Source organism: Pongo pygmaeus, chromosome 11 (assembly GCF_028885625.2).
Source record: "Pongo pygmaeus isolate AG05252 chromosome 11, NHGRI_mPonPyg2-v2.0_pri, whole genome shotgun sequence".
NCBI lineage: Eukaryota > Metazoa > Chordata > Mammalia > Primates > Hominidae > Pongo > Pongo pygmaeus.
Window position 1 is genome coordinate 82984800 of NC_072384.2, and position 25877 is coordinate 83010676.

General features: G+C 34.9%; 1 protein-coding gene across 1 annotated transcript in view; it reads left to right on the forward strand.

The window, feature by feature from the left end:
- Positions 1 to 1022: 1022 nt before the first annotated feature.
- The window catches only part of LOC129031582 (protein lin-28 homolog A-like), a 45596-nt gene continuing 20741 nt past the window's right edge, over positions 1023 to 25877 (forward strand). The window contains exons 1-2 of the mRNA XM_054478128.1: positions 1023 to 1074; positions 8767 to 8822. Of these exons, the coding sequence (XP_054334103.1) occupies positions 1023 to 1074; positions 8767 to 8822 (108 nt within the window). The remainder of the gene's footprint in view (positions 1075 to 8766; positions 8823 to 25877) is intronic.

Consider the following 25877-nt stretch of genomic DNA (forward strand, 5'->3'; position numbering starts at 1 on the left):
TCTTTCATTAGAATGATGTAAGTAGAGGAATAGAAACTGTTATATTTGCAAAAAAAGAGCAAAGATGCTTTGTGACCTTGGGAATTATATTTGAAGGTTACTCACAAGAGAATACCTTGTTTAGGAAAGATGGTTAATTTTTTTTCTTGCAAGCAGAGTTTTTTTCAAAATTAGTTAATGGCAAATGTGTTCTTTGCTGAATATTAATCTATAGTATCATTTAAGATGTTCTTAATTTATGTTTCTGGACTTCGTTTAAATGTCAAACTCTAGAAAGGGTAAACTAGCTCACCCCACTGCTAGGTAATAGCTAGTATTGTCTTCGCTGCAGGGCATTTTATAGTAAAATTTTGAAGTATATTGAAAAAAGTTACCAGTTCACTTACTATACAATAGCTTGGAACGTGAATGTCTGAAAGAGGAAAAATTCAATAAATGACTGTGTAGTTATTTGGTGGAATTCACAACATAATAACAAGAAAAGGTTTTCAGCTTTGATCATAATGGAAATGAGTCATTTAATTTTACCCTCGGTCCTGGTACACAGTTTCAGCACCTACTAAGAAGTCGGCTTGCATTTAAATGACTTAAGCAATTATTAAAAGCAAGTTTCAAGAAATAAATGGCATTTATATAAAAAGGAAACTGGGTTCAAACTGCTAGTGCTTAAAATTTCCATAAAAGCAAATTCAAGTTCAGAACAGGATTCAGGATTCAGTAACAATTCAAAGGTTTTCAATCCCTTAATCTCTTTGTGATAACTATATTCATCATTTAGACATTTTTAAAAGGAAGAGAATAAAAAACATTAACACTGATGTCTACCAGCACTTGTGACTGAAAAATTGATTATATATGGTAAATACTTATGGCTCCAAATAGCTATTTGATTTATAATTTTGGTATTGAAATGTAATGAAATACTTCTATTGTATTTGCAGTCGCTGGAAGAGTAGTATGAATCATACTTCAAATAAAAATACTTCTTTTTATCATTTTTCCCAAATGTTTTGAGTGTAAGAATGCCGTTTCCTTTTCTCTCAGGTCTGCAGATCTTTACTCATCATCTCAAAGGTGAGTATTTTGTAACTTGACCTTAGTCTTGCAAAGGAGCTCTATTTAGAGATTTAAATGTAGTATTAACTTAGAAAATAAATTTCAACTATTCATACTATTTTACCTAGAGTTATTACATTATTAAGAGTAAATATCTTATTAAACTCAATAGGGAGCCACAAAATAGATAAGATTTCTAAAGGAGGTAACTGAGTGTATATAAAATAACTGATGAAAAATAAAATTTAAGAAAATGGGGCAGCTAAGTCATCTGTCAACAATATTTATACTGAAAAGACATTGTAAATATTAACTTCAGTTTTTCTAGCTTGCCATATGGAATTGCTATTATTGGAAGACAAAACAAAATGTGGGAGGTACCTGACATTTCACTTAAATTTATTTAAACAAAGTTTGTATATGTTCTGAGCCACCTACAATTTTTGAGGCACTATTCTAAGCGCTTATATTTCTTAGCTCACTTAATCTTCACAATATCATGAGGTGGAAGCTTTTGTTTTTGACCATTTTACAGATAAGGAAACTCAAACAAGTACAATCTAGACCTCCAAATGGACACATGCTGCTTAGTCGCTATGTGGCCTCTGTTCTGAGTCCTGTGACCATTTCAGAGTTATAGTTCATAATTCCTTCTCATGTCCTGTAGTCCTGTCACCAAGTGCTATAATTTCATCATTTCCTTGGATTATTCTTTCTTCTTTTTGCCTGGGTTATCTCCATTTATGCCTGAATGATCATGTATCATAGTCTCTTAGTTTAGTGAATTTCAGGCATCAGTCTGAGGACTTGAGTTGATTTGTGAAGAAATTTCAGCATCTGCTCTCTTAACCTAGTGGTTTACATCAGGGTTTCAAAAAATGGTTCCTACACAACAGCTATTATTTATAGATTGCTGTAGGAACTACTCTTCGCAGCCATTTATTAGCACTCACAGGGCCACTTTCTAATCTTCTGAAGGCTCTTTCTGCATCCATGCTCGTTCCCTCTATTTTGCTCTCTATTATACAGCTGCCAGAACCGTTATTTTAGAATGTGATATAGTTTGGATCTTTGTCCCCATCCAAATCTTATGTTGAATTGTAATCCCCAGTGCGGGAGGTGGGGCCTGGTGGGAGGTGTTTAGGTCCTGGGAGTGGACCCTTCATGGCTTGGTGCTGTCTCCATAACAGTGACTAAGTTCTTGCAAGAAAAAATACTTCTGTAAGGACATCTGCCCAGCAACTGCTGGTTCAACTGCCTGGGCTACTGTCACCCTTGTTATTGATCCTAGTAGCCAAAGAAAATTATCTCAAAACAATTGTGTAATCCTCCTCATTTTTTCCTTTAAAAAATTATCTTCTTTTATCTCTGTCAATATGCACATAGTTTACTATGACATTCATATTCCCTTAGCAATGTCCTATTCCTGAATGAATATAATTTTATTTTAGAGAGACTCTCTTGGTTTGTAGCAATAATTTTTCAATATATGAGATTTATCTCGATATTGTATGGTTAATAGTGTTAGTTGCTGTTACTCTGTTCTAAAAAGTGAGGCTAAATTGTAGCAAAATGATATACCTTTTGTTTTGCAGAAATCTCCCAAAGGAAAGCCATAGTTCAGGTTAAAGCAGTTAAGCCTATGGCATTTCCTTTAGCAAAATCTCAATAAAAGATAAACTAGGTAGTTAAATAATCCTAAGGGTTAGATTACATAAGCAGTCCAACTTGTTTTAAGTAAGCATTGAATATATTCTTATTGAGTAAATAATCTGTTTCCCATTTGTAACTTTCTTCAGACTTACCCTCTATAATGACTGTTCAGTGAACAACTTTTTGCTAGAATGACTCTTGCAAAATGCTAATATTTTGGACAATGACTTGAAAAATTGTCTAACAACCTTTTCACCAAAAAACATACTATAAAAATGGGCATTTCAACATTGTGATTTCAGGCAATGACACATTTGACAATTTACTTGACATAACAATTTTTAGTCAGATCCAAATGTATGGATCACATTTGAATTGCCTTCCACGTATGGATGAAGCCAAAGCATTTTGCTCTCTGTACATACTCTAAAGTACTTCTGCCTGCTATTATCTTCATCTCTAAGCAAGAGATGAAGATGCAGTATCTTCTGGGAATCTTCTGTCTGTTATGCCTCTATATACTTAATCTATATTTTACCCAAAGGTGTTTTTCTGGGATAATTTTACTTTAAGTGCAAAATAATCATGAGCCCCCGAAGTTTGAAATATTAGTGAAAAAATGTTTCAGAAATAAGAAAAATAAAGCAAGTACAACATTGCCACTTATATATAAGCTGTATTTGTTTACTCCCAAATTGCTGTTTATTACTAATAAAAACACGTTTTTATTCAATTGATATATTTTTCTAGCTGTGAAAATTGTTTGGGTATCTTGTGTTGAGATGAAACATATCATAATTTTTCCATTAAATTTAATGAAAACTTTTTTTTTTCATTTAAAAGCTCTTTACTTAATGGTAGGGTTTTCAGATACTAATGAAAGTCATTAAGCAAGGGAGAGGTGTGCTTGAAAAACAACTTTGCTTGAGACACTTAATGAGTACTAACGAAGACCTGTGTGGAATATCCTGCAGTCTGAGAAGCCATCACTGTAAATTAGAAGTCTTGGCAATTGGTTATTGTTTCTTACCTGACTTTTATCCAAGTTGAGTTCTTTTGCAGTATAGCTGTCAAATTTTCGACTCTCCTTTTCTATCTGCCACTTCTCATGTGCTTTATTTAACAAGAGGAACAAGTTAGCAACATCACCTGACTTTGCTAACTTAACATTATTTATCACACCAATTCACTAATATTTATGAAATAATTTAGATGGTTGATATTCTTCTATTATTTCTCCATTTTAAATTATTAACCATAAATCTTTGTTCTCTATAATTGAACACATATTTAATCAGTAACAAGTTTTGCCTTGAAGCTATTTTCAATGTTATATCTTAACTGCTTATCATAGAAAAAAAACAAAGATTAATTAATAAGCCAAGTATTCAACTTAAGAAGTTAGAACAATGGTGCAAACATAAAGGAGTGAAAGAAAGAAACAGTAAAGAAAAGAGCTGAATTGGTGAATTAGAAAACAAATTATAGAGAACTTCAAAAAGCCAAAAGCTGACTATATTAAAAGATGAATTAAATAGACAGTCTTTGACAAGAATGATAGAGAGAAGCCATGTATAATATTAGGAACAAAAGTGGGTAGAACTACAGATACAACAGAGATTTAAACATCATAAGAGAATAGCATAAACGGATATATGCTGATAAACTAGAATAGTTAGAAAACATGGAAACATGGACATTTTTCTAGAAAATTGGTTTATGAAGATATAGAAATTCTAAATATACCTATAGTATAAATATATAAGTATAAATATGTAAAAAGAAGCTGAATCAGTAGTTAAAAGTCTACACAACACATACATACATACTATGAAATACACACACCATATGATATACACACACACACTATGATATACACACACACATACACTCATCCAGCCCCAGATGGTTTTACAGATGTGTTATAACAATCCTTCAAAAAACTAATAATCATAAAACTGGAAAAAAAGAAAAAAGTACAAATGATCTTTAATTTATGGAAACTTTCCTAAACTTTTCAAAATTTAATGCTCTCTAGGTCACTTTATGATGCTAATATACCTTGATTAAAAACAATGAAAAGACCTGGGTACAGTGGCTCAGACCTGTAATCCTAGGAATTTGGGAGGCCAAGGCAAGAGGACTTGAGGCCAGCTTCGGCAAAAAAGTGAGACTTCATCTCTACAAAAAATAAACATTAAAAAATTTGAAAAGAAATATATGAGAAAGAAACATTGCAGGATAACACACTTTATGAACATGAAGAGAAATATATAAATTTAATATTGGCAAAAATAAATTAAGCAACGTATAAATAAATCATAGACCATTATTTCCCCCAGAAATATAGGAATAGGTTAACAGAAAATCTTTGACTATAATTTATCACATTAACTGTACTGTTAAATTTAATTACCAGATTTTGATTGACGGAAGTGTCAGACACAGACACTGCCTGGGTAAATCAAATACATCTAGAGAAGGAAGTCATCCTAAATTTGAGAAGTATATGACTCAGCTTTAACCTTTGAGTTTAAATTTTAAACAATATAGGATTTGAAAAAAAATCTTTACAAAAGTGATACCCATTTTTCGTTTGTCCCAAACATACTATTCTTTACATTTCTTTTTGGCCCCTTCTAATAAGATAAATAATGATAGTAATCAGAATAAGAGCTAATATTTATCTATTGCTTTTGATAAAATTTGTTGATAACCCTCTGAAGGAAACTAAGCTACGGTGTTGCATAGCACACCCTTTGCATATTCAAAGTCACAGCTAAAATGGTGTTAGAACAACATCATATTAAATCTAGTGAATTTACAGTTATACTTTCCATCAACTTAATAGTATGAATATACACTACCGTATATATTTATATAATCTTCATATTTTCCATAGTATTTCACTGAGTTGGTTCACTTAAGTGTTTCTAATGGTTAGACATTATTTCCAAGTTTTGCTATCATAAATACTTGGCTATGACGCAGCTATTTTAAAAATTCTTTTGAACAATTTCCTCTTGGGATGTAGAACCAGGAATAGGATTTCAAAATGTAAGCGTTTGAATATTTTAATATTTTGCCATACACTGCCAGATTTCTCTCTAAAAAGACTGCAATGATTTACAATGATCCCTTTTAAACAGACAAAATTCCAGAGCCATAAAAAAAGGACTGATGTTTAAATTTGTGGAAGTCTGTAGATAGTTGGCTATATGGCTCTGTAAGAAATTCTAAATGGGTAAAACTTATTTGCATGTTTACGCTATGATATGACTTTTTTTTCTTAAAAATGATATGAACTGAGGATCAGTTATGAGCCCTTCTTTAATTTTTTTTAATGTTTATTTCTTTCATTAAGCAGGATTGATAATAGATACATTTCATAAATAGTTAATGAAAAGATGTCATATATAAATGCAAATGGCTTTTTACCTGTGGTGCGCCATGGATACAGGACAGCTTGTATTTATTACTGCATTTTCAACAGCCATATATTTTCTTTTTAATTGCCTTTTGCTAATATCATTTGTCCTAGAAAGACATTTTCATACAAAGTACCTAATGAAGCTCTGATTAATGACCATTAAAAATCATTATGAAAACTTTCAAATAGGAAAAAATAGGACAAATAATTCAATAAGCTATACCCATCACTCAGATTATGAGGATTTTGCTGCATTTGCTGCATCTACCCCCTACTTCTTTGCTGATTTAGTTTAACGCAAATTCCAAACCTAATATCAATTCTTCCCTGTAAACTTCAGTATGCCTTTCTAAAGGGGAAAAAAAAACCAAAACTATTTTCCCATAGTGCTACTAGCACAGTGAACATTACAAATAATTATTTTTTATCATCTAATACACAGCTCGGAATTACCCTTCCCTAATTTTAAAAAGTCTCTTTAGAAATGATTTTTCAGAATAAGGATTCAAAGAAGTCGATATGTTTGGAGGGGTCATACCTCGGAAGTCTCTTTTCACGTAAAGCACTCTTCTCGTTAGCTTTTTCTCCAGGCTATTGACTTGCTATAGATGTTCTATAAAATGCTCATGCTCTGGATTTGGCGCTTTTTTTTTTTTTTTTCTTGACGGAGTCTTGCTCTGTCACCCAGGCTGGAGTGCAATGGCAAGATCTCCGCTCACCGTAACCTCCGCCTTCCAGGTTCAAGCGATTCTCTTGCCTCAGCCTCCCAAGTAACTGGGTTTACAGGTGCGTGCCACCATGCCCGGCTAATTTTTTGTATTTTTAGTAGAGATGGGGTTTACACCATGTTGGTCAGGCTGGTCTCGAACTCCTGACCTCAGGTAATCCATCTTCCTCGGCCTCCGAAAGTGCTGGAATTTCAGGGTTGAGCCACTGCGCCCTGCCTGCTTTCTTTTGATGTTATAATTGTTCCTCCTTTCCACCTATTTCCTGTAAATGAAAGTTCTGGGAGTTTGATTAGATTCAGATTCAACTTCTTGGTCAGAATATTGCTTAGGTGGGTCTACGTGCTTTCTATTCATCGCATTGGGAGGTACTATGCCAGGTGGCCCCACTAGTTGTAACACAAATTGATCAGTGATTTCTGGTGGTGACAGCCTGATGCCTCCCATTGAAAAGTTTGCCATCAACCTGTTACCTAATGGTTTTATATATTGATAGTTATTGCTTGAATCAATGCTTTCATTTGTGTTGCAAAATGGTCATATTCTAATATTACAATTCCTTCAACATTTATTGGTTGAAATTCCTCTGTAAAGAAAAACTTTCTCCTATGATGGAATGAAACTTTCATAAATATTTCAATCCAATGTAAGGGAAAACACAATATGATATTTTTTATTTCTATGGATGTGTCTTTGTTTATCCTCTGATTTAACATTTAGCCTTATGATGCTTTTACTGAAGACTTATTTGATCACCTGCACATTAATATTAAAATTTCAAACCGCATGAAAAGAGAATACTTAAAAGAGAATCCCGTCTCGCCACTTGATACATTGTTTCCCTCCGATTCCATTTGTAGAACTGTTATATTCTTTTGCAAATCTATCATTTTTTCCCTCTTAGATGCAAGGTGAAAGAAATCATCCTTAGCTTATTTCCATAACGCAAATACAAAGGAATATGGAAACCAGATTAATTGATTAGATTAGTTCATCTCTCTCTCTTTTTTTTAATCCTGCCAGCTGTCTCTTCATGGAGGGAAATATCCAACATCTTTGCACTGCTGCTCCTAAAGCAGCTCTGCTCACAGATGGTGGCTTGAAGGAATCCCATAGTTCATCGTTAAATGTGGATGTCAAAATTTCTGAACATGCTGTGAGGAAATTGTTTAATTTTTTCTCTTCTTTGGTGCTAACTCAGTTAAAAAGAAAAACCAAGAAGTGCTGTAGGTTAGTATCGACAGTATCTTAGAGAAATAAGTGTGAAAAATATGCCAGACCTCTGTTCAGAGAGCTGATTTTATGGTACCAGCCAGCACCATTATTCATCTCCTGCATCTCTGAAGTCGAATTTTGAAGAAAGTTTTTGGTACCATTATTGTCCTTAAAAACAGGTGAATGTTTGTGTGTTTGAAATCGTTCCAAGGTTGTCATGGATAAATGATATTTGAGATAAAATAATGTTCTACAAAAAACTTTTAGTGCAGGGAAGCAAATTGCCAAAAGTCAAGTGAATGGCGATTTAAGAAGTTTAATGCTTCCAGATAAACAAAAGGCTTTCAAATAAATTTACATGGATATTAACTGAATTGCTTACTTTTGTGGCAATGTTTTGCTCTTTCTAATTCACTGGGCTTTAGACATACTGACCATTTGTGTGTCCTCAAATGTGTAAGGCATTTCTTTGTCTCATAGCCTTTGTAGATGCTGTTGCCTCAGCTTGCAATAATTTTCTCCAAAGCATGTTTTTTTGGTCCCATATTTATTCAGCTCAATGCCACCTCCTTAGAGAAACTTCCCTTAGGCTCTTCTTGTCACTCTCTACTTCCTTATCCTGAATGCTTATTGTTCTCCATAGTGCTTAACATTCTTTACTTGTTTATTGTCGAATGTCTTTTCCAGAATGTGAGCTTCCTGAGAACATCTGCTGTGCCCTCTGGAATATGGTCAACACCGGGGTGAGTTAGAATTGCTTTTCGGTTCTGGGATACAGAAAATACAACCAAGAGCGCCTTTAACTAGATGATCTTCACTGATACTTGACAAGAATCTCAGTTGTCAGTTGTCACATGGTTAAGGAAAAGTCTCAAGACTTTTTCTCTATATCCGCACTGCCAGCTTTGGTGTGTTGTTCTTTGTCCTTATGTTTTTGACTCATGGACATAAGATGGCTGCCTCAGTTTCAGGCATTATGTTTACAAGCGAAGCAGAAAGAGGAGGTAAGGGGTGGTACTAGCAATATTTATCACTTTTATGAGCAGCTAAACTCCTCAGCTGACTTGTACTTAGCTCTCATTGAATAGAACCGTTGTCATATAGCCACCCCTAGTGGAAAGGAAGTCTGGAAAGTGAATATTGAAAATATCTAAATTCTAAAGCAGAGGTGAGCCAAGGGGAAGGGGCTTGTGAGTGGCCATTGGGATAGCTAGTATTTATCACAGTAGCCAAAAAAAAAAAAAAATTGCTGAATTAATAAATGAATATTAATGTAACAGCAAGAGTTGTGTTAGCTCAAGAATGCAAGAGGCCAGGTGTGGTGGCTCACACCTGTAATCCCAGCACTTTGGGAGGCTGAGGCAAATGTGAGGTCAGGAGTTCCAGACCAGCCTGGCCAACATGGCGAAGCCCCGTCTGTACTAAAAAAAAATGCAAAAATTAGCCAGGCTTGGTGGCACGTGCCTATAATCCCAGCTACTTGGGAGGCTGAGGTGGGAGAATCGCTTGAACTCAGGAGGGGAAGGTTGCAGTGCGCCAAGATCGTGCCACTGCACTCCAGACTGGGCAACAGAGCAAGACTCTGTCTCAAAAAAACAAAATGCAAGAAACGGTGCAAATTTGGGTTTATGAATATTAACTCCTATAAGAAAAATCTTATCTTTGGAGAGTATAAGCACTAGGAATCAAATACAATGAAAAATTATAACAAATGAAATAGAATAATATAAAATAAAATTAATATAATACAATGAAAATGATAGAAGCATGTGGTCATTGTTTGTAAAGGACAAAACTTCCTAGGGAGGTCATATAGCCTAGTGATTAAATAACTCAGCAGAAAATTTGGATTCTAGACCATCCATGTAAGTTACTTAATTTCTCTAAGGCTCAGTTTTTAAAATCCTTATTTTAAGATAATGAAGTATCTACTTCATTTAGGACTATAAAACTAAAATTAGAAAATATATGCAAAATAATATAGTCTACATCCTAGCACTTTACTGAAAAGAAGTCCAAAATTTATATATAAAACTAAGTGAAAAATTATGGGTATCCAGATTTACTTTTCATGATCCTAACTGTTCTTTAGAAAATTATATTCTGTTTGTTGTGATATTTTACCCTTTTAGCCTTTCAAATAAAGTCTAATCTTCTTTCTATGTTACTTTTATAATTTATTTTCAAAATGGTAAAAAATAGTTGAGTATATTATTGGGCAATCTTAAGGTTATGCTGCTTAAAAGAACAAATGGGTTAAAAAAAAGAGGACGAATGGGTTTAATAGTTTAAATTATGAAATTTTCTGAGACTAATGTAAAACTGTAGTTTGTCATTAGCTTTTTGTGGTCCATTAGTTACAGTGTTTAGAAGTTGAATGCCACCTGGGTAAGGAAGGACACATTAGATTATTTTCTGTGGGCATGTCTATCTTGATATAGTGCTGACTCTGTTATTGTTGCTTCTAATGTATTCAAGTTGGCATGGAAGTGAAAGACATAATTCTCATTACATGTGCTAAGCCAGGCAGCAAGGGAAACAAGCCTGACTAAATGCTTGGATTTCACCCAATGGTGCAGCAAACTAATGTTGTTTCTGAAAATGAAAACTGTGTCTGTATTTGTCAGCTGGAAATGTCCAGGGCTTTAGAGAAAGTATGCAATAAATGGAGGATACTGTTCACTAAGTTAACCCCTTTTCAGTCAAAGGCACTGAAATGAAAATCTCTGTGAATAATCAAGGTGCTTGTTGTTAATAGCATGGAACATTTTGGTGATTTTATGCTGAAGGGCACTTTGTATGACATTTTCATTTTAACTTGGTGCCTTCCTTGGCAGCAGCAGCTGATAAAATTAGATTTTTAAAAAAGTGTCAGAAACTGTTCAAATAACTCTTGTAGGTCAATTATGTTGTCTGTAGTTAAAAAATTGGCACCTCCAATAGTTTTAGTTGTCCTTATTAATTACAAACATTGAACTTCATCTTTTTTGTGATTAAAAAAATTATTTTACTGTATTTGTGTTGGAATTACTCTTAAATATTGGCCTGATTTTGAAATACTCACCTCACAGTTACATATTTTTATTTCCTTCTCTGCTTAAAAGCTTTCCCACCTTGTTTCTCATTATCTTGCCCTATACTCATTAAGCTTGTAGAATGCATGATTATTTATTGGAATATGTGATAGTTCAATGCCTATAATCAATAAGTACCTTTATTAGTTCATTCTCAAACCATTATAAAGATACTACCCAAGACTGGGTAATTTGTAAACAAAAGAGGTTTAATTGACTCACAGTTCTGCATGGCTGAAGAGGCCTCAGGAAACTTACAATCATGGTGCAAGGTGAAGAAGAAGCAGGCACCTCTTCACAGAGCAGCAGAAGAGAGAATGGACAAGAGAGGAACTACCAAACACTTCTAAAACCATCAGGTCTTGTGAGAACTCACTTACTATCAAGAGAACAGTATGGAAGAAACTGCCTCCGTGATCCAAACACCTCCTTCCCTTGACATGTGGGGATTACAGGTCCTTCCCTTGACACATGATTACAATTCAGGATGAGACTTGGGTGGGAACACAGAGCCAAACCATATCACTACCTATTAGAAAAGTAGCAGGTTTATTGAAGACAGCCCCATGAAAACTTATCAGCCAAAATTCCTTATATTTTACAAATATGGAACAATGTCACAAATGAACTTTGTGTGAGAATAATTAATTGTGCATAAATGGTTAATACTGTCAATAGAATTAAGACTTTATTCAGGAAATTTGCGTTTCATATTAATTTGATAAATCTTTTTTTCTTAATTTACTGAGAGAACACTGAAACTCTCTTTTCTAAGTAAATTCTTCCAGAGATGTCATGCATAATTACTAACATAATGAGATTTCTATTTAGAAAATGGGGAAGAGACAGATGTTCTTTGACATCTTCAAAAAGAGTCCCACATTTTTATTTTTATTTTTATTTTTTTGGACTATCATAAAGTGTTCATGGAATGACCATGACTGGTCGCCTATTCATTCTGGAAGCCTCAGAGTAACTGAATGAGTAAATGGTTTAAGTGGCCCTAGTGGATAGTAATCTGTGCTTTGGGAATTTGCAAAAGCCAGGATCAACATAATTACAGCGTGTCTTACTTTCAGTTGGGCTCTTTCTTCTGAAGGGTCATAGGAGTTAATATGACTGGTTTTGTGTAGTATCTCCATTGCAGTTAGTATTCAGAAGTCTTTCACTAACTCTTCTAAAATTTATATTTTATGGTGGCATTTTGTAAGGACTCAGTCCGGGCGTGGATTTAGTCATCCTTAATTTTAATCAACAAACACTTACTGAGCAGCTACACTCACCTATGGACTCGGTTGAACCTGGCATGCTGTTATTTCTCTCATCTATGCTTTCTCATAGTGAGTTGGTGAAAGGTTTATTTGGGAACTTGTGGTAAATTGTGCCTGGAGGGTGATTTAGTCTCCTCTCCCCCAACTCCAGCTGACATGTGAAAGTCACAGGAGGGAAGAGGTATAAGTTATTATATATAGTATGAATATGAGTTTTGAGATTGAATAATTTTTCAGATTTGAAGATTTGGGAGTTGCATTTCCAATTCTCACTTACAATTTTGGGAAATATGCATGGGCATAGAATCTACTACATTTTAAGTACTCAAGAAAAAATGAAGCTTAAAGAATCAGAATGTCAGTATCCTTCACAAGACTTTTCTATTCATAGGCTGGCTGCAGCAGCTCCTGGAAAGCTCTGTCTCACTACATCTCACTTCATGTATCTAATTACCTTAGGGAATCTCTCAAGGCTCTGCCGCAGGGACCCAATCAGCTGCTTTGTGTGTCCTTCGCAGATTCCTTGCTTCAGATGCAGTTCTTTTCCTTTCTGCAACCTAGTATTGTCCTCTTCCTGAGAGCACCTTCACATGGACTCAGATTTTAATTTTTCCGGCAACCCTCATCTAGGACAAAGACCTAGGAGGTCTACTCCTTGTCCTCCTGGACCCATATAAGCCAAAAAATAAGCCTACATTGATGGACATAAATTGGAAATCATCATTCTCAGTAAACTATCGCAAGAACAAAAAACCAAACACCGCATATTCTCACTCATAGGTGGGAAGTGAACAATGAGAACACATGGACACAGGAAGGGGAACATCACACTCTGGGGACTGTTGTGGGGTGGGGGGAGGGGGGAGGGATAGCATTGGGAGATATACCTAAAGTATAATAAATAAATAAATAAATAAATAAATAAAAAGAAAATGGACTACCTGTAGTTTGCCTGTGTGTGCCAAAATCCATTAAAATGATATCAGAAGTAAGTGTGAAGAGCCAAGTTTCCAAGGGTTTATTGTTGTGTAGTATAAGCCAAAACACAGCCTTACAAAATGAAACAGATTTATTTAGTAATAGAATGAACAGAACAATAGGAATCACAGCAAGAGATAAGCGGAGAACAGGTGGCAATGAACTACAATCAGTATGCCAAAAGAAGGTTGGTGATGTTACTAAATCACAGATATCAATCAATGTGGAAGCCATCACTGCGTATCATACTCCTGGAGAGGAAAAAACCCTTTTAAGACACCCTTTTTTAGAGGTTGTTGCTCACCTGCTGTACCCCCTCTGGCCACAAAATATTGATTGCAATTGTCAGCAGGGACTGCTAGGTGCGAGTACATTTTGTTTGTTTGTTTTATAACAGCTTTATTCAGATTAGTTTACAAGCCATAAATTTTACCCACTTAAAGTGTACAATTCCATCACTTTTAATAATTTTATAGAGTCCTGCAGCCATTAGCACAATCCATTTTAGAATGTTTTATCATTTATAAGCAAAATTCAATGTCCATAGAGCAGTTACTTCCCATTTCCCTTCAATTTTCCCACTCCTAGGCAACCGTTAATCTATTTTCTGTCTCTATAGATTTCCCTATTTTTGACTTTCCACATAAATGGAATCATAGAATATGTGGTCTTCTGGGACTGGCTTCTTTTACTTGACATGTTTTCAAGGTTCATGCATGTTGTAGTATATGTCAGTACTTCATTCCTTTTTTTTTTTTTTTTTTTTGACGGAGTCTCAGTTTTTGTCCAGGCTGGAGTGCAGTGGCACGATCTTGGCTCACTGCGACCTTGGTCTCCCAGGTTCAAGTGATTCTCCTGCCTCAGCCTCCTGAGTAGAGTAGCTGGGATTACAGGCCCCCGGCACTACGCCCGGCTAATTTTTTTTCCTTTTTTAATAGAGATGGTGTTTTGCCACATTAGCCATGCTGGTCTTGAACTCCTGATCTCAGGTGATCTGGCCCACCTCGGCCTTCTAAAGTGTTGGGATTACAGGTGTGAGCCACTGCGCCCGACCCTTCATTCCTTTTTATTGCCTAATAATAGTCTGTTGTATGAATATATCACATTTTAAAAGCCTATCAGTTGATGAAATTGGAGGTAAGTGCTGGACTTTGTAATAAAATGGAAGCAAAATTTTTAAAGTTGTGCTGCAGCTTGAACAGAGAGAGAGAGAGTAAAATGATTGAGCAAAAGAGTGGAAAATTGAATCTGAGTTGTAAAAAGTCAATGATTTTTTTAAAGAAAACAAATGTCTAATACTTAATTGTATACTTTCTATAGTGTTGATATGCTGTCTCCCTTGCTCTTACCTCCGAATCTCTATTGAAGTCAGTCACTGAGAGCTGACATGTAAGTTTGTTGAGAGAAGGAGGAAGAAATCCAGGAGATGGGGCTATGTTCCATGTTTGGGTTGACACCAGTGAACAAGACTTACAGGAATCACAGAAAGCAGAGAAGAGAAAAAAAGTTCAGAAGAAGTAGGAAGTTAATCAGAGACAACCCAAAAAAGTCTTGAGACTTTATTACACTCGTAGGGAAGGCACTGGAAATTCCACAAATCATTCACAAAAGTTTCAGTGGTATTTATGTGCATCTTTAGATGCAGGGAAGCCCTAGCTGGCATGCAAAGACCACAATGAATGAATCACTACTGTGAAATATGACTAAAGCGTTTAAAAAACATTTATAAGTAAATCAGTTATTTAGGAAGAGTGGTTTTCTTTTTTTTTTTTTTTTAATACATGATGACCTCAGTTGTCCCTGAGCATCCATTGGTCTGGGTTTGGTTTGGGAAGAATAAGAAAAAATGCAAAAAGAACAAAGACAATATTTAACTGCCCAGGTTCAAAATTAAGATTTTGCAGTTTTAAAAGCGGGCTGTTGTCTTGAGAAAGGATTTTTTTTTTTTTTTTTAATAAGACAGAGTCTTGCTCTGTCACCTAGACTGGAGTGCAGTGGCACAATCTTGGCTCACTGTAACCTCTGTCTCCCTGCCTCAAGTGATTCTTTCACCTCAGCCTCCTGAGTAGCTGGGACTACAGGTATGCAGCACCATTTCAGGCTAATTTTTGTATTTTTTGTAGAGGTGGGGTTTCATCATGTTGCCCAAGCTGGTCTCGAACTCCAGACCTCAAGCAATCTGCCCGCCTTGGACTCCCAAAGTGCTGGGGTTGTGGGAGTGAGCCACCACGCTCAGCCTCAGAAAGGATTTTCTAAATTCCAAATGAAATAGCTCTCTGTTCTGAGACTGGCTCTTCGTTTCATAATAGCTTGAAGCACTCCAAAAATACTAATTAGAATTTTTATTTTTGAGATTGCATCTCTGCGATGTATTATTTTTAATCCATCCAGGGTCACATTTTTCTATTTCATCCTGTTTTCCTTAGATGTCTGTTAAGTTTTTGTTGAACTATCGTATCTTTAAAATGAGAAGTATATTGATTCAGGGAAATAGCTGGTATAGGATCTTTGCAGAAGGTCTGTCTTGAATGGCATGATTGACTATAGACTTCCCTTTAGGATCCATCAGTGGAGATTGGTAGACTATCCTGGAACTCCCACAATTTTTCAAGTAAGGTTTTACTGTGGGTGATATGAGATTAGTTTGCCAGGGCTGTCATTGCAAAATATCACAGACTGGGTGGCTTAAACAACAAAAAATAATTTCCTCATAGCTCTGGGGGCAGGAAGTCCACGACCAAGGTTTTTTCAGGGTTGCTTTCTTCCGAGGCCCCTGTCCTTGGCTTATAGATGGCCATCTTTTTCCTTTGTCTTCACATGTTTTTCCCTGTGTGCCTATCTGCCTCCTAATCTCTTCTTGTAAAGAGGCCAACTATATTGGATTAGGTCCCACACAAATGGCTTCATTTTAACTTACCACTTTAGAGACCTCATCTGCAAACACTATAGGAACATTATGAGGTTTGGGGAGTTAGAAACTTAACATACGAATTTGAGGGAGGACAAAAGCCACCTGTAACAGTGACCTCTAGGGAATTTTACTTCTTGGAGGAAGCCATTCTTGTTTTACTTTTCAGGTTCATTGAAGTATTTTGGAGTTCTTGCAGGCTTTCTCTAAGTCTTCAGCCAAACACTTACACTAATAGTCCTTACCAAATAAATATTTCACTGTTTTTTCATTAAAAGTTCTTGGGGCTCCAGCTGAAGATGAATGCTACAGCCCTCCTGAATGTGCATCTGTTCCAACAGAGTGAATGGCATTCTCTATTACAGCCTTCTCATATATGTAAGCTGAACTGTTTTAGTTTTGTAAGGCTGACTGTATAAATATAATTCTTTATCTACCAGAAGTTTGTGAAAATATCTGAATGTCATATCTGTAGAAGGCATCCTCTCTTGATTTCACAGTGCCATGAATTTATTCTTTTTTGTCTCCCTTCACTGTTATTTCAAAGGGATTTTGGAAGGGAGAAGAGGAATATGTATGCTTTGTATGGCATTATTGAACCAGAAGTTAACTATAAAATCTTAAAGTACTATATATCTGCATTTCTATATGTGGTTTATATTTATAAAGAAATATTGTATATGTTGTTTCTAAATCTTTTGAACAATCTTGACACTTAGATGTGACTTGCCTTGTCTTTTCTGAATCCTGGGCCTTTCATTTATACATTAGAGATGACACTGCTACTCCTTATATCACAGCTTTTTAAGATAAAAAGAGATCAAATATGTAATGCAACTATAGCACCTAGAACATAGTAGATGCTCTGAAAATATTCATTTTTTTTTTGTGCAGTGCTAAGTCCTATAGCATTTTTAGGTCTCTGGCAACTATGCACTTAGCATAGTTTACTATTACAGTGACTGCAATGCCCACTTACCCAGCCCCCCCTTCCTGAAGTGCTTTTGTATATAGCTCCCTATGCCACCAGCTTATTTTTAGGTCACTGGTTTGTAAAATTCCTCTCCTAAGGATTCTCTTACATTAAAAAATTATTAAAATCTTGAGATTTGTTTCTGCATGACACTGTTTAATAGAATGATATGCTTGAAGGATTTTTTTTTCTCTATAGAGATACATCCCTTTCAGCTGATTAAATGTGTTATTTGTGGCCAATGAATATAGGAAAAAATTCTCTCTTTTAATGTTGTTTCGTAGGCTAATGAGATTGATTCTTATAGTATTAATGTGCAGGGATTTTTCAAGATGGAGAATTGTCAACTCATTGTTAGTGCAATAAATTTCTTACAATGCTCTTGTGCCATCTTTGTTTCATTGGCCTCTTCTGATACTTTACTCCTTTTGCTTTCTCATGTGTCTCATGGGCTTGGATTACAAGTCTGAATGTACAGTGTGGGTTTGGTGCATCAGATCTGTTTATGTGTCCCCGTTACTGATCTGCTGCAATATGTGGCTAGTGTTTCCAGACAGATTCGTAATCCTAGGTGAGGGAGAGATCTTCAATGTTCAGGGTCACTGCATTTCACAAGAATGGAGAATTAGATGAAAGCTCAAAACACATTATCTGTTAGATTTTAAAACCCTGAGAATTTCCAGGGAAACATAGTCCTTATGTATTTATGAACTTTTCTTATCAAAATGTCATGTTAAGCTCAGAGGCGCCCAGGACATCAGTTAAACCTTTTAAAGCCTCCTCATTTGCTTGTGCAACAGGAAATCATGTTTTGGCAAGTAAAAGAGGCTCTGTCTGCCTTCTAAGCCTTCTGTTTCTCAACATTTAGCTGTTTTTAATCATTCTCCAAATCAAGAGATTTAAGACACAAATTTGTTTTCATATTATTAAAAAAGGACTGATGTTATAGGCATATAAGTAAGAAAAGAGATAGAAGGAAAGTAGTAGTGGCACTATTATGTTGACTTGGAGATCCTCAGGGGAAAGAAGAAAAAAGTTTTTAAATTATGCTTTTTTTAAATGAAGAGGTTAATTAATTAATTAATTTATTTTTACTTATGTTCTGGCATACATGTGCAGAACGTACAGGTTTGTTACATAGGTATACATGTGCCATGGTGGTTTGCTGCACCCATCAACCCATCATCTACATTAGGTATTTCTCTCAATGCGATCCCTTCCATTGCCCCCCAACCCTCAACAGACCCCAGTGTGTGATGTTTCTTCCCCTCCCTGTGCCCATACGTTCTCATCGTTCAACTCCCACTTATGAGTGAGGACATGCAGTGTTTGGTTTTCTGTCCCTGTGTTAGTTTTCCAGCTTCATCCATGTCCCTGCAAACGACATGAACTCATTCTTTTTTTATGGCTGCATAGTATTCCATGGTATATATTCTCAATTTGTAGGGATGTGTCTCTTACTCCAGAGATGGAGTCTCTTATTTAATAATTGTAAACAGTGCAGAAGGAACTTAAAAATCATGATTAAAATTAAGAAGAATATTTTATATTTCAGAGTTGTTTTGCAATAATGTGAATGCCCACCCACCCTTTGTGTTCTGTGATGTAAAATAAAGAATGAATTATGGATAAAAACTATCCTGTAGTCATTGGGATTGCTTCCAAAACAATAATCTCATATCCGTTTCATCTTACTGCCAATTTAAGTAAAGAAAATCAGAATTAGAACTTCAGACAACTAATAGCTTTCAAATTTCTACTTTTAGTCCACCCTTGATACCTTTCTTATATATAAATATTAAAAAAATTTTTCAAATAGTGTGATAATACACGTGAATGAGTTAAATAAAACAAAAGTTGTTTATATGGATTGAATTATGGAATAAACAAATATATATCAACATTTTCAAATATAAAAATATTAGGTTGGTGCAAAGGTAATTGTGGGTTTTGCCATTACTTCTAATGGCAAAAGTAATAAATAAAGTTATAAATAAATAAAGTTTATAAGTAAACTTTAAACCTAATAAAGTTCTTAATAGTGTTGATAACTATTGATCAGATGTTTCTTACAATACCTTAGAGTTTTGTCCTTAACTGAACCAGTTTTTGTGTATAATTGTATTCACAATTCACAAAAATGAGTTATTGGTAAATATTTCCACTTGTCTTGTCTTATAAAATACAGGCTCAGAAACTGCACCAGAAGTACTGATGTGATTTCAGTGAAGTAAGATATTTGATTTTGTTTCTTATCTTTGGTGAAAACTTACAGATTCCAAATCATATGGAATCCCATACAAAATTCATTTGTCTGACTTGTGTCTTGTATCCTGGCCTTTCAGTTATACATGAGTTTGAATTTGGGCTCTGCTATGTGATACCGAGCATTAAGCAACCTCTCTGAGGCTGTTTCCTGAGGTGTATATATATAAAAGGAGGATAAAAACTATATGCCTCTAGAGTGTCTTGAAGATTAAATATCTCCAGTGTATACTGTATGGATGATGGAAAGGTCTCAACAAGTAGTAGCTGTTGTTATTTTTATTGTTGCGACCACTAACAATAACAATACATTTCTCTATTCAGCATGATTTCAATGGCTATGTTTGTCTTATCATTGAATGTACTTTGTTAGTTGAAAGCCATACTACTAATATTTCTTTGAGATGAAGGTATCAGTTTTGCCTTCCTTTAATTGTTGATTGTTCTTACTTTGTAGGTGATTTAAAAGATAGATTATTCTATGATGGAATCAGACTAAAGTGTGTCATTATGATGAATAGATTCAAATATAGATTGAAGGGCAACACCATTTTTGAGAATATCATTTTCACTTCTCTGGGTCATAACAAAAAGAAATGAGCACCAGTGTTCACTGTCAACATTGCATGAGTTTCAAGAAATTAAGGCCCTTTCTGCCTCTCATAACCAAAGGATAATTTAAAAGAAAGTGTTAAAGTGAGAATTTTTCTTTTTATGAAAGTAAAGAAAAAGGAAAATCAAATAAAAAATTGCTGCCAAGGGAGAAAGAGAATTGGAGAACCGTGACAAATCCCTCTGGGGTCCAGATTGTTGGCTCAATGAGAGAGGTTAAAGTGAATGGAACAATAGGAAATCAGTCATGAGCCTGAAGCTAATCATTTGGCTTCTGAACAAAACGGGGAAGGAACCAATATTTTAGAAAGAGAAGAAAGCCTACAGAGCTGGTGCAGAAGGAAGTTCCTTTATCCAAGAACAAAAAGGCAAAGAGAAATAATAAACGATTTACTGGAACCTGAATGGTATCTGAGAAAGACTTACGTATTCTAAAGAGGTTTCTTTTTCCAGATAGTTGAAACAATGTTATAAAATATTGCCTTTCAGAAAATATTTGATAACATATCTGCAATCTTTTGAACATATTCTTTGATTTCCTTCTTTTCCTTCACAATTATAAACACAGGAGGTCTCCTGTAAGTCTAAAGAGTGTCTGACTGAGGCTAAAATATGTTATTTTCAGTATACCTAGAGATTGCCATTTTCCCTCTCAATTGCATTAATAATACTAGAGTTGTGTGTGTATTTTTATTTTCTCATTTCCCATACTGTACGAAAGGAAATGTAATACAATCTTTAAATGATTGCACAATGATAAAGAAACAGAACTGTTGTTTGAAAATTTGCACCACCATTAGCTAACTTGAAATGTTCATCTAAATATTGCTAAAAAATCTGGATTTTATGTGTGCAAGGTGTCTTAGAGAGGTAAAAATATGATGTAAGGAATTATGGGTTGAATGAAAGTGAAGGAATCCCTTTAAGAGGATCCCTAATGATTTGTAAGATCACTTCCTACAAAATGCTTGAGTGAAATGCCTGCTAGATTTGAAAATCAGCATTGTTTGGCAATCAATAAAGTGAAGTATTTCCAGTATATTAACATTTAAATGAAATAATTGGGAATGGATGGGTGGAGAAGAGATTTACGTATCTTACTAGGAAACTACAGAAAAAGTCAATGCTGACAATATGAGATTTAAAAACTACCTTTCTTATTGCTCAAAATGGAGTGCTCATCTATGTTTGATACTCAAATTTATGTCATCAACTTTATGGACTATTTTTCTCCTTTTCATGAGACACAACAGTGGGCACACAAGAGCAAGAAGAAAGACAAAGGGAAACCCCAGTGAATTCACAGCTGCCTCATTTTGTGCCAGACATAATCATCAAATATTTGGTAAACTCACCGGGGGACAAGAAATGTAAGACTCTTAGTTGACAAAGTTTCCATTCAACTTAGGAAAAAAAAAGTTAACCAGTGGCTCCAAAAAGGTACAACTCAGTGTAAACAGAAAGAATAGGGTCCTAGGTTCCTGGATGGAACCAAGAGTCTGGTCTTGATGCTACATTTAACTCACTGTGAAAATTGGAGTATATCATATAATTTAATTGAGCCTCAATTTCCCCACTTGTAAAGTAGGTTGAATGAGTTAATCTTGGTGATCTCTTTGAGTTCTAAAATTCTGTGATTCTGCATTTCATGTTCAAAATGTTAGGAAGTGATTGTCATATGTATGTTACACATAAGGTGCTACAGCATTTCAGAAGAAGAAATTGCTTCTAACTTTGAATTTCATGGAAATTCATAGGTATGAATTTCACATGTGGAAGTGAGGGGAAATGCATTTGGATCAGAGGGAACTGCAAAGATATGAAGACATATGATGAAGCCTTTACAAAGAACAAGTGGTTAAACTTTTTAAAAGCTTTTCTAATTTTTCTTTTCCAAAGTAGCCTTTATAAAAAACACATCTCTGTGATTAAAAAGTCTTAAGTAAATGGGAATCAAATATTAAATTATGGAGAGATTTTATTTCTGATATCCAAAAAATTATAAGCCCATCGAAGAAAATTTGTACAATACGACAATTATAAGAAAATAAAACCATTGGAATTCCAACATGCAGAGATAATTACTGTTAATATTTTGATTTTGGTGTACTTCCTTCTAACTTTTATTTTACACATAAATATACACACATTCATACAATGATGCTCCTATTGTACATATTATTTTATGGTCTGTTTTAGAATTTAATGTGTCAAACAGGATTGATCCAGGCTGGGTGCAGTGACTCACACCTGTAATTCCAGCACTTTGGGAGGCTGAGGCAGGAGGATTGCTTAAGCCCAGGAGTTTGAGACCAGCCTGGGCAATATAGTGAGACCTTGTCTCTATTTTATTTAATAAAAATAAAAAACCTAAAAAATAAAAAAACAGGATTGATCTGACCTGGCTCCTTTTGGGGAACATTTGATTCTATGCTCCCCAATCTGTTTTGTCAGGAATTAGTTTTGTTCAAATGGTACTTTAAATGGTCACAAGAGGAAGTAGATGCTAAGGTTAGGTCATAATAGGAATATTTGTTAGGATATGATAAGTAATTTTTTCAGTGGTGGGGGTGGCATTTGTTCCCTTGGCATTAAATTCTAGGTTCCTGGAGGGCAAGGATGAGTCTTTGGTACCACCAGGGTACAGTATTGGACTTGACATGGAGCAAATGCTCATGCTTGTTGAACTACACTTTTAGGATGAATAATTCTTTTAGAGGAAGGCCAAATGCAGAAAATTTTTCTTGCTGGGAGCTAGAGAAAACTTCTGTGTATTTGGAAATTCCCGATCAAAGGCACCATTTTTCTACTTGCTAGTGTTTTCCTGTGTGTGGTAATGTATAATTATCACTAGAGGCATGTATGGTGATTTCAGCTGAGGCATGGATAAAATAGGACAAATTAATAGAAATGTATTTATTTTAATGTGTATTAGTAAAAATAAAAATATAACTAACACATCAGAGTTGTGATCCCAAGAATATTACTGAATAGAAAAAGGCCAAATTCAATGTTAAGAAAAAGATTAAGTAAATAATGAGACAAATGTTATTAGGATACATCAAACACTGTAGAAGTTGAACTTGAATGACAAAGGTTTGAAAACACAACTTTGTCAGATTTCCTGGAATGGGCAAGGGGTGTCAGTACTTTTTCTACCTTTTTTCTTACTTCCTTTCATGTAGGAGCAAGTACTTAATTTCTTTTTAAAAATTAATTTTTATTTTTAAATTGTTAGTTGATGAAATTATATATATATGTTTATGGTGTACAACATAATGTTTTGTGGTTTTTTTTGAGACAAGATCTTACTTTGTCACCCAGGCTGGAATACAGTGAGGCAAACACTGTTCAATGCAGCCTCGACCTTCTGGGCTCAAGTGATCCTTCCATCTCAGCCTCCCAAGTAGCTAGGGCTACAGGCATGAACCACCATGCCTGGCTAATTTTTAATTTTTTATGTAGAGACAGGGTTTCTCCATGTTGCACAGACTGGTCTTGAACTCTGAGCGCAAGTGATCCACCTGCGTTGGCCTCCCAAAGTGCTGGGTTTATAGGCATGAGCCACCACACCCAGCTCATAATGTTTTAATATATGTGTACATTGTGGAATGGATAAAGGAAGCTAATTAACAGCTAATTACTTCACATACGTATCCTTGTTTTGTGGTGGGAACATTTAAAATCTATTCTCTTGACATTTTCAAGTATACCATACGTTATTATTAACTATTGTTACCATGTTGTACAGTATATCTCCTGAACTTATTCCTCCTGTCTAACTGAAATTTTTAAACCTTTGACCAAAATCTCTTCAATCCACACTCCCCATTCCCATTCCTTGGTTTTTTGTTAAAAAAATTTTTAGCAACATATAACAGCGTTACAGCTTCTTATTTAGGCTTTGCATTTAATTAGCTGTTAGACTATTCTCTGCTTCTATGACTTAGGCTTTTTCAGATTCCACATTTAAATAAGATAATGCATTGTTTGTCTTTTGACTAGTTTATTTCACTCAATATAATGTCCTTTAGGTCCATCTATATTGTCTCAAATGGCAGGGTTTCCTTCCTTTTAAAGGCTGAATAGTATTCCATTGTGTTTCTTTTATCCGTTGATTCACTGATGGACAGTTAGTTTGATTACATATCTTGGCTATTGTGAATAATGCTGCAATGAACATGGGAGTGCAAACATCTCTTTGACATACTGATTTTTATCTCCTTAGGACGTATACCCAATAGTGAGCATGCTGGATCATATGGTAGTTCTATTTTTAATTTTTTGAGGAACCTGTATACTGTTTTCCATAATGGCTCTATTAATTTACATTTCTACCAAGTGGCAAGTACTTAGTTTCTTTATGCATATTATTCCAGTTTGAAAATATTCTTACCCGGGTGCGGTGGCGGCCGCCTGTAGTCCCGGCTACTCGGGAGGCTGAGGCAGGAGAATGGTGTGAACCCGGGAGGCGGAGCCTGCAGTGAGCCTAGATCGCGCCGCTGCACTCCAGCCTGGGCGACAGAGCGAGACTCCGTCTCAAAAAAAAAAAAAAATTCTTTAAATTTCCAGTTGCTTTCACTAATGTTCGGCAGATCTGATGGCTCTTTTTCATTCTACTTTGAGGACTGAACTAGTTATTCTCAACATCTTTTCAAGCACCTTTTGCTGTTCCTTTGTTTTTATTTGTTAATTATGACACTGTAATTACATTTGCCTTCCAATCAAGAATTGTCAAGTGTCCTATGGGACTGTTATTCCAGTCACATGGGAAAGTTATTCCAGTCACTGAAAAATTTTTAACAGCATAAAACAGAGCTATAGCTTCTTATTTGGGCTTTGCATTTAATTGGCTGTTAGACTGGACATACGCAGTTCTGCTATTGGTAAAATGAAACAGGTAGTCTCTCTAGAGTTGCTTCTAGCTCTAAGAAAACCTCTCCCAAGACAAAAAACAAACTGTGTTCCTCGATTTCTGATCTCTGTGTTCAAATATGTTATGAGATTTAAAGTTGTGCTCCATTGTACTTTATGGTCAGCCTTACTAAGTTACTTAGCGTTCCCAGAAGTCAGTATGTTCTATGCAATTTCAGTTTGCTTCATTTCCCTCAGTTTGTGAATATTAGACTGAACTCCCATAAAGAGAAAGCATTGGTTTTACACGTGAGATATTAAACAAGCATGCATAATCATCCTGCCCATTCTTTGGTATGAGAGGCTCACTCTTAAACTCTGATATAAATAGCTGTTGGGGTTATAAGCATCTCGCAATGTCTATACTTACAGCTCCTGAATAAAATGTTGATATGTGCTTTTTGGTGTTATTCAGTGTGACTTTTTGTGTTCAGAGAAGACGGTTCAGAGTTTACTTTTAGTTTAAAAAATTAGTAATACCTAGTTCTTAGCCTCTTAAATTTAGCTTCCATATCTTATTATTTTGTTTATAAGTCTAGAAAAGGTTACATATATTTAAAGACACTTTGATTAATATTTAGTTCAATTTAAACATATTTAAATATTTTCAAGTGTTTTTATATATTTAATATACTTTATTTCCTTTAAAAATAATTCTTTGACTTAATAAAATCTTCCAAAGCACTGTTTTTTAAAAACTCTCTAATTAAACTTAAAAATATCGTAAACATATATGTTCAATGCTTTATATAAAGCATTGACTGAAAATTATTAATCTAAGTCATCATTCAGTTATACATTTT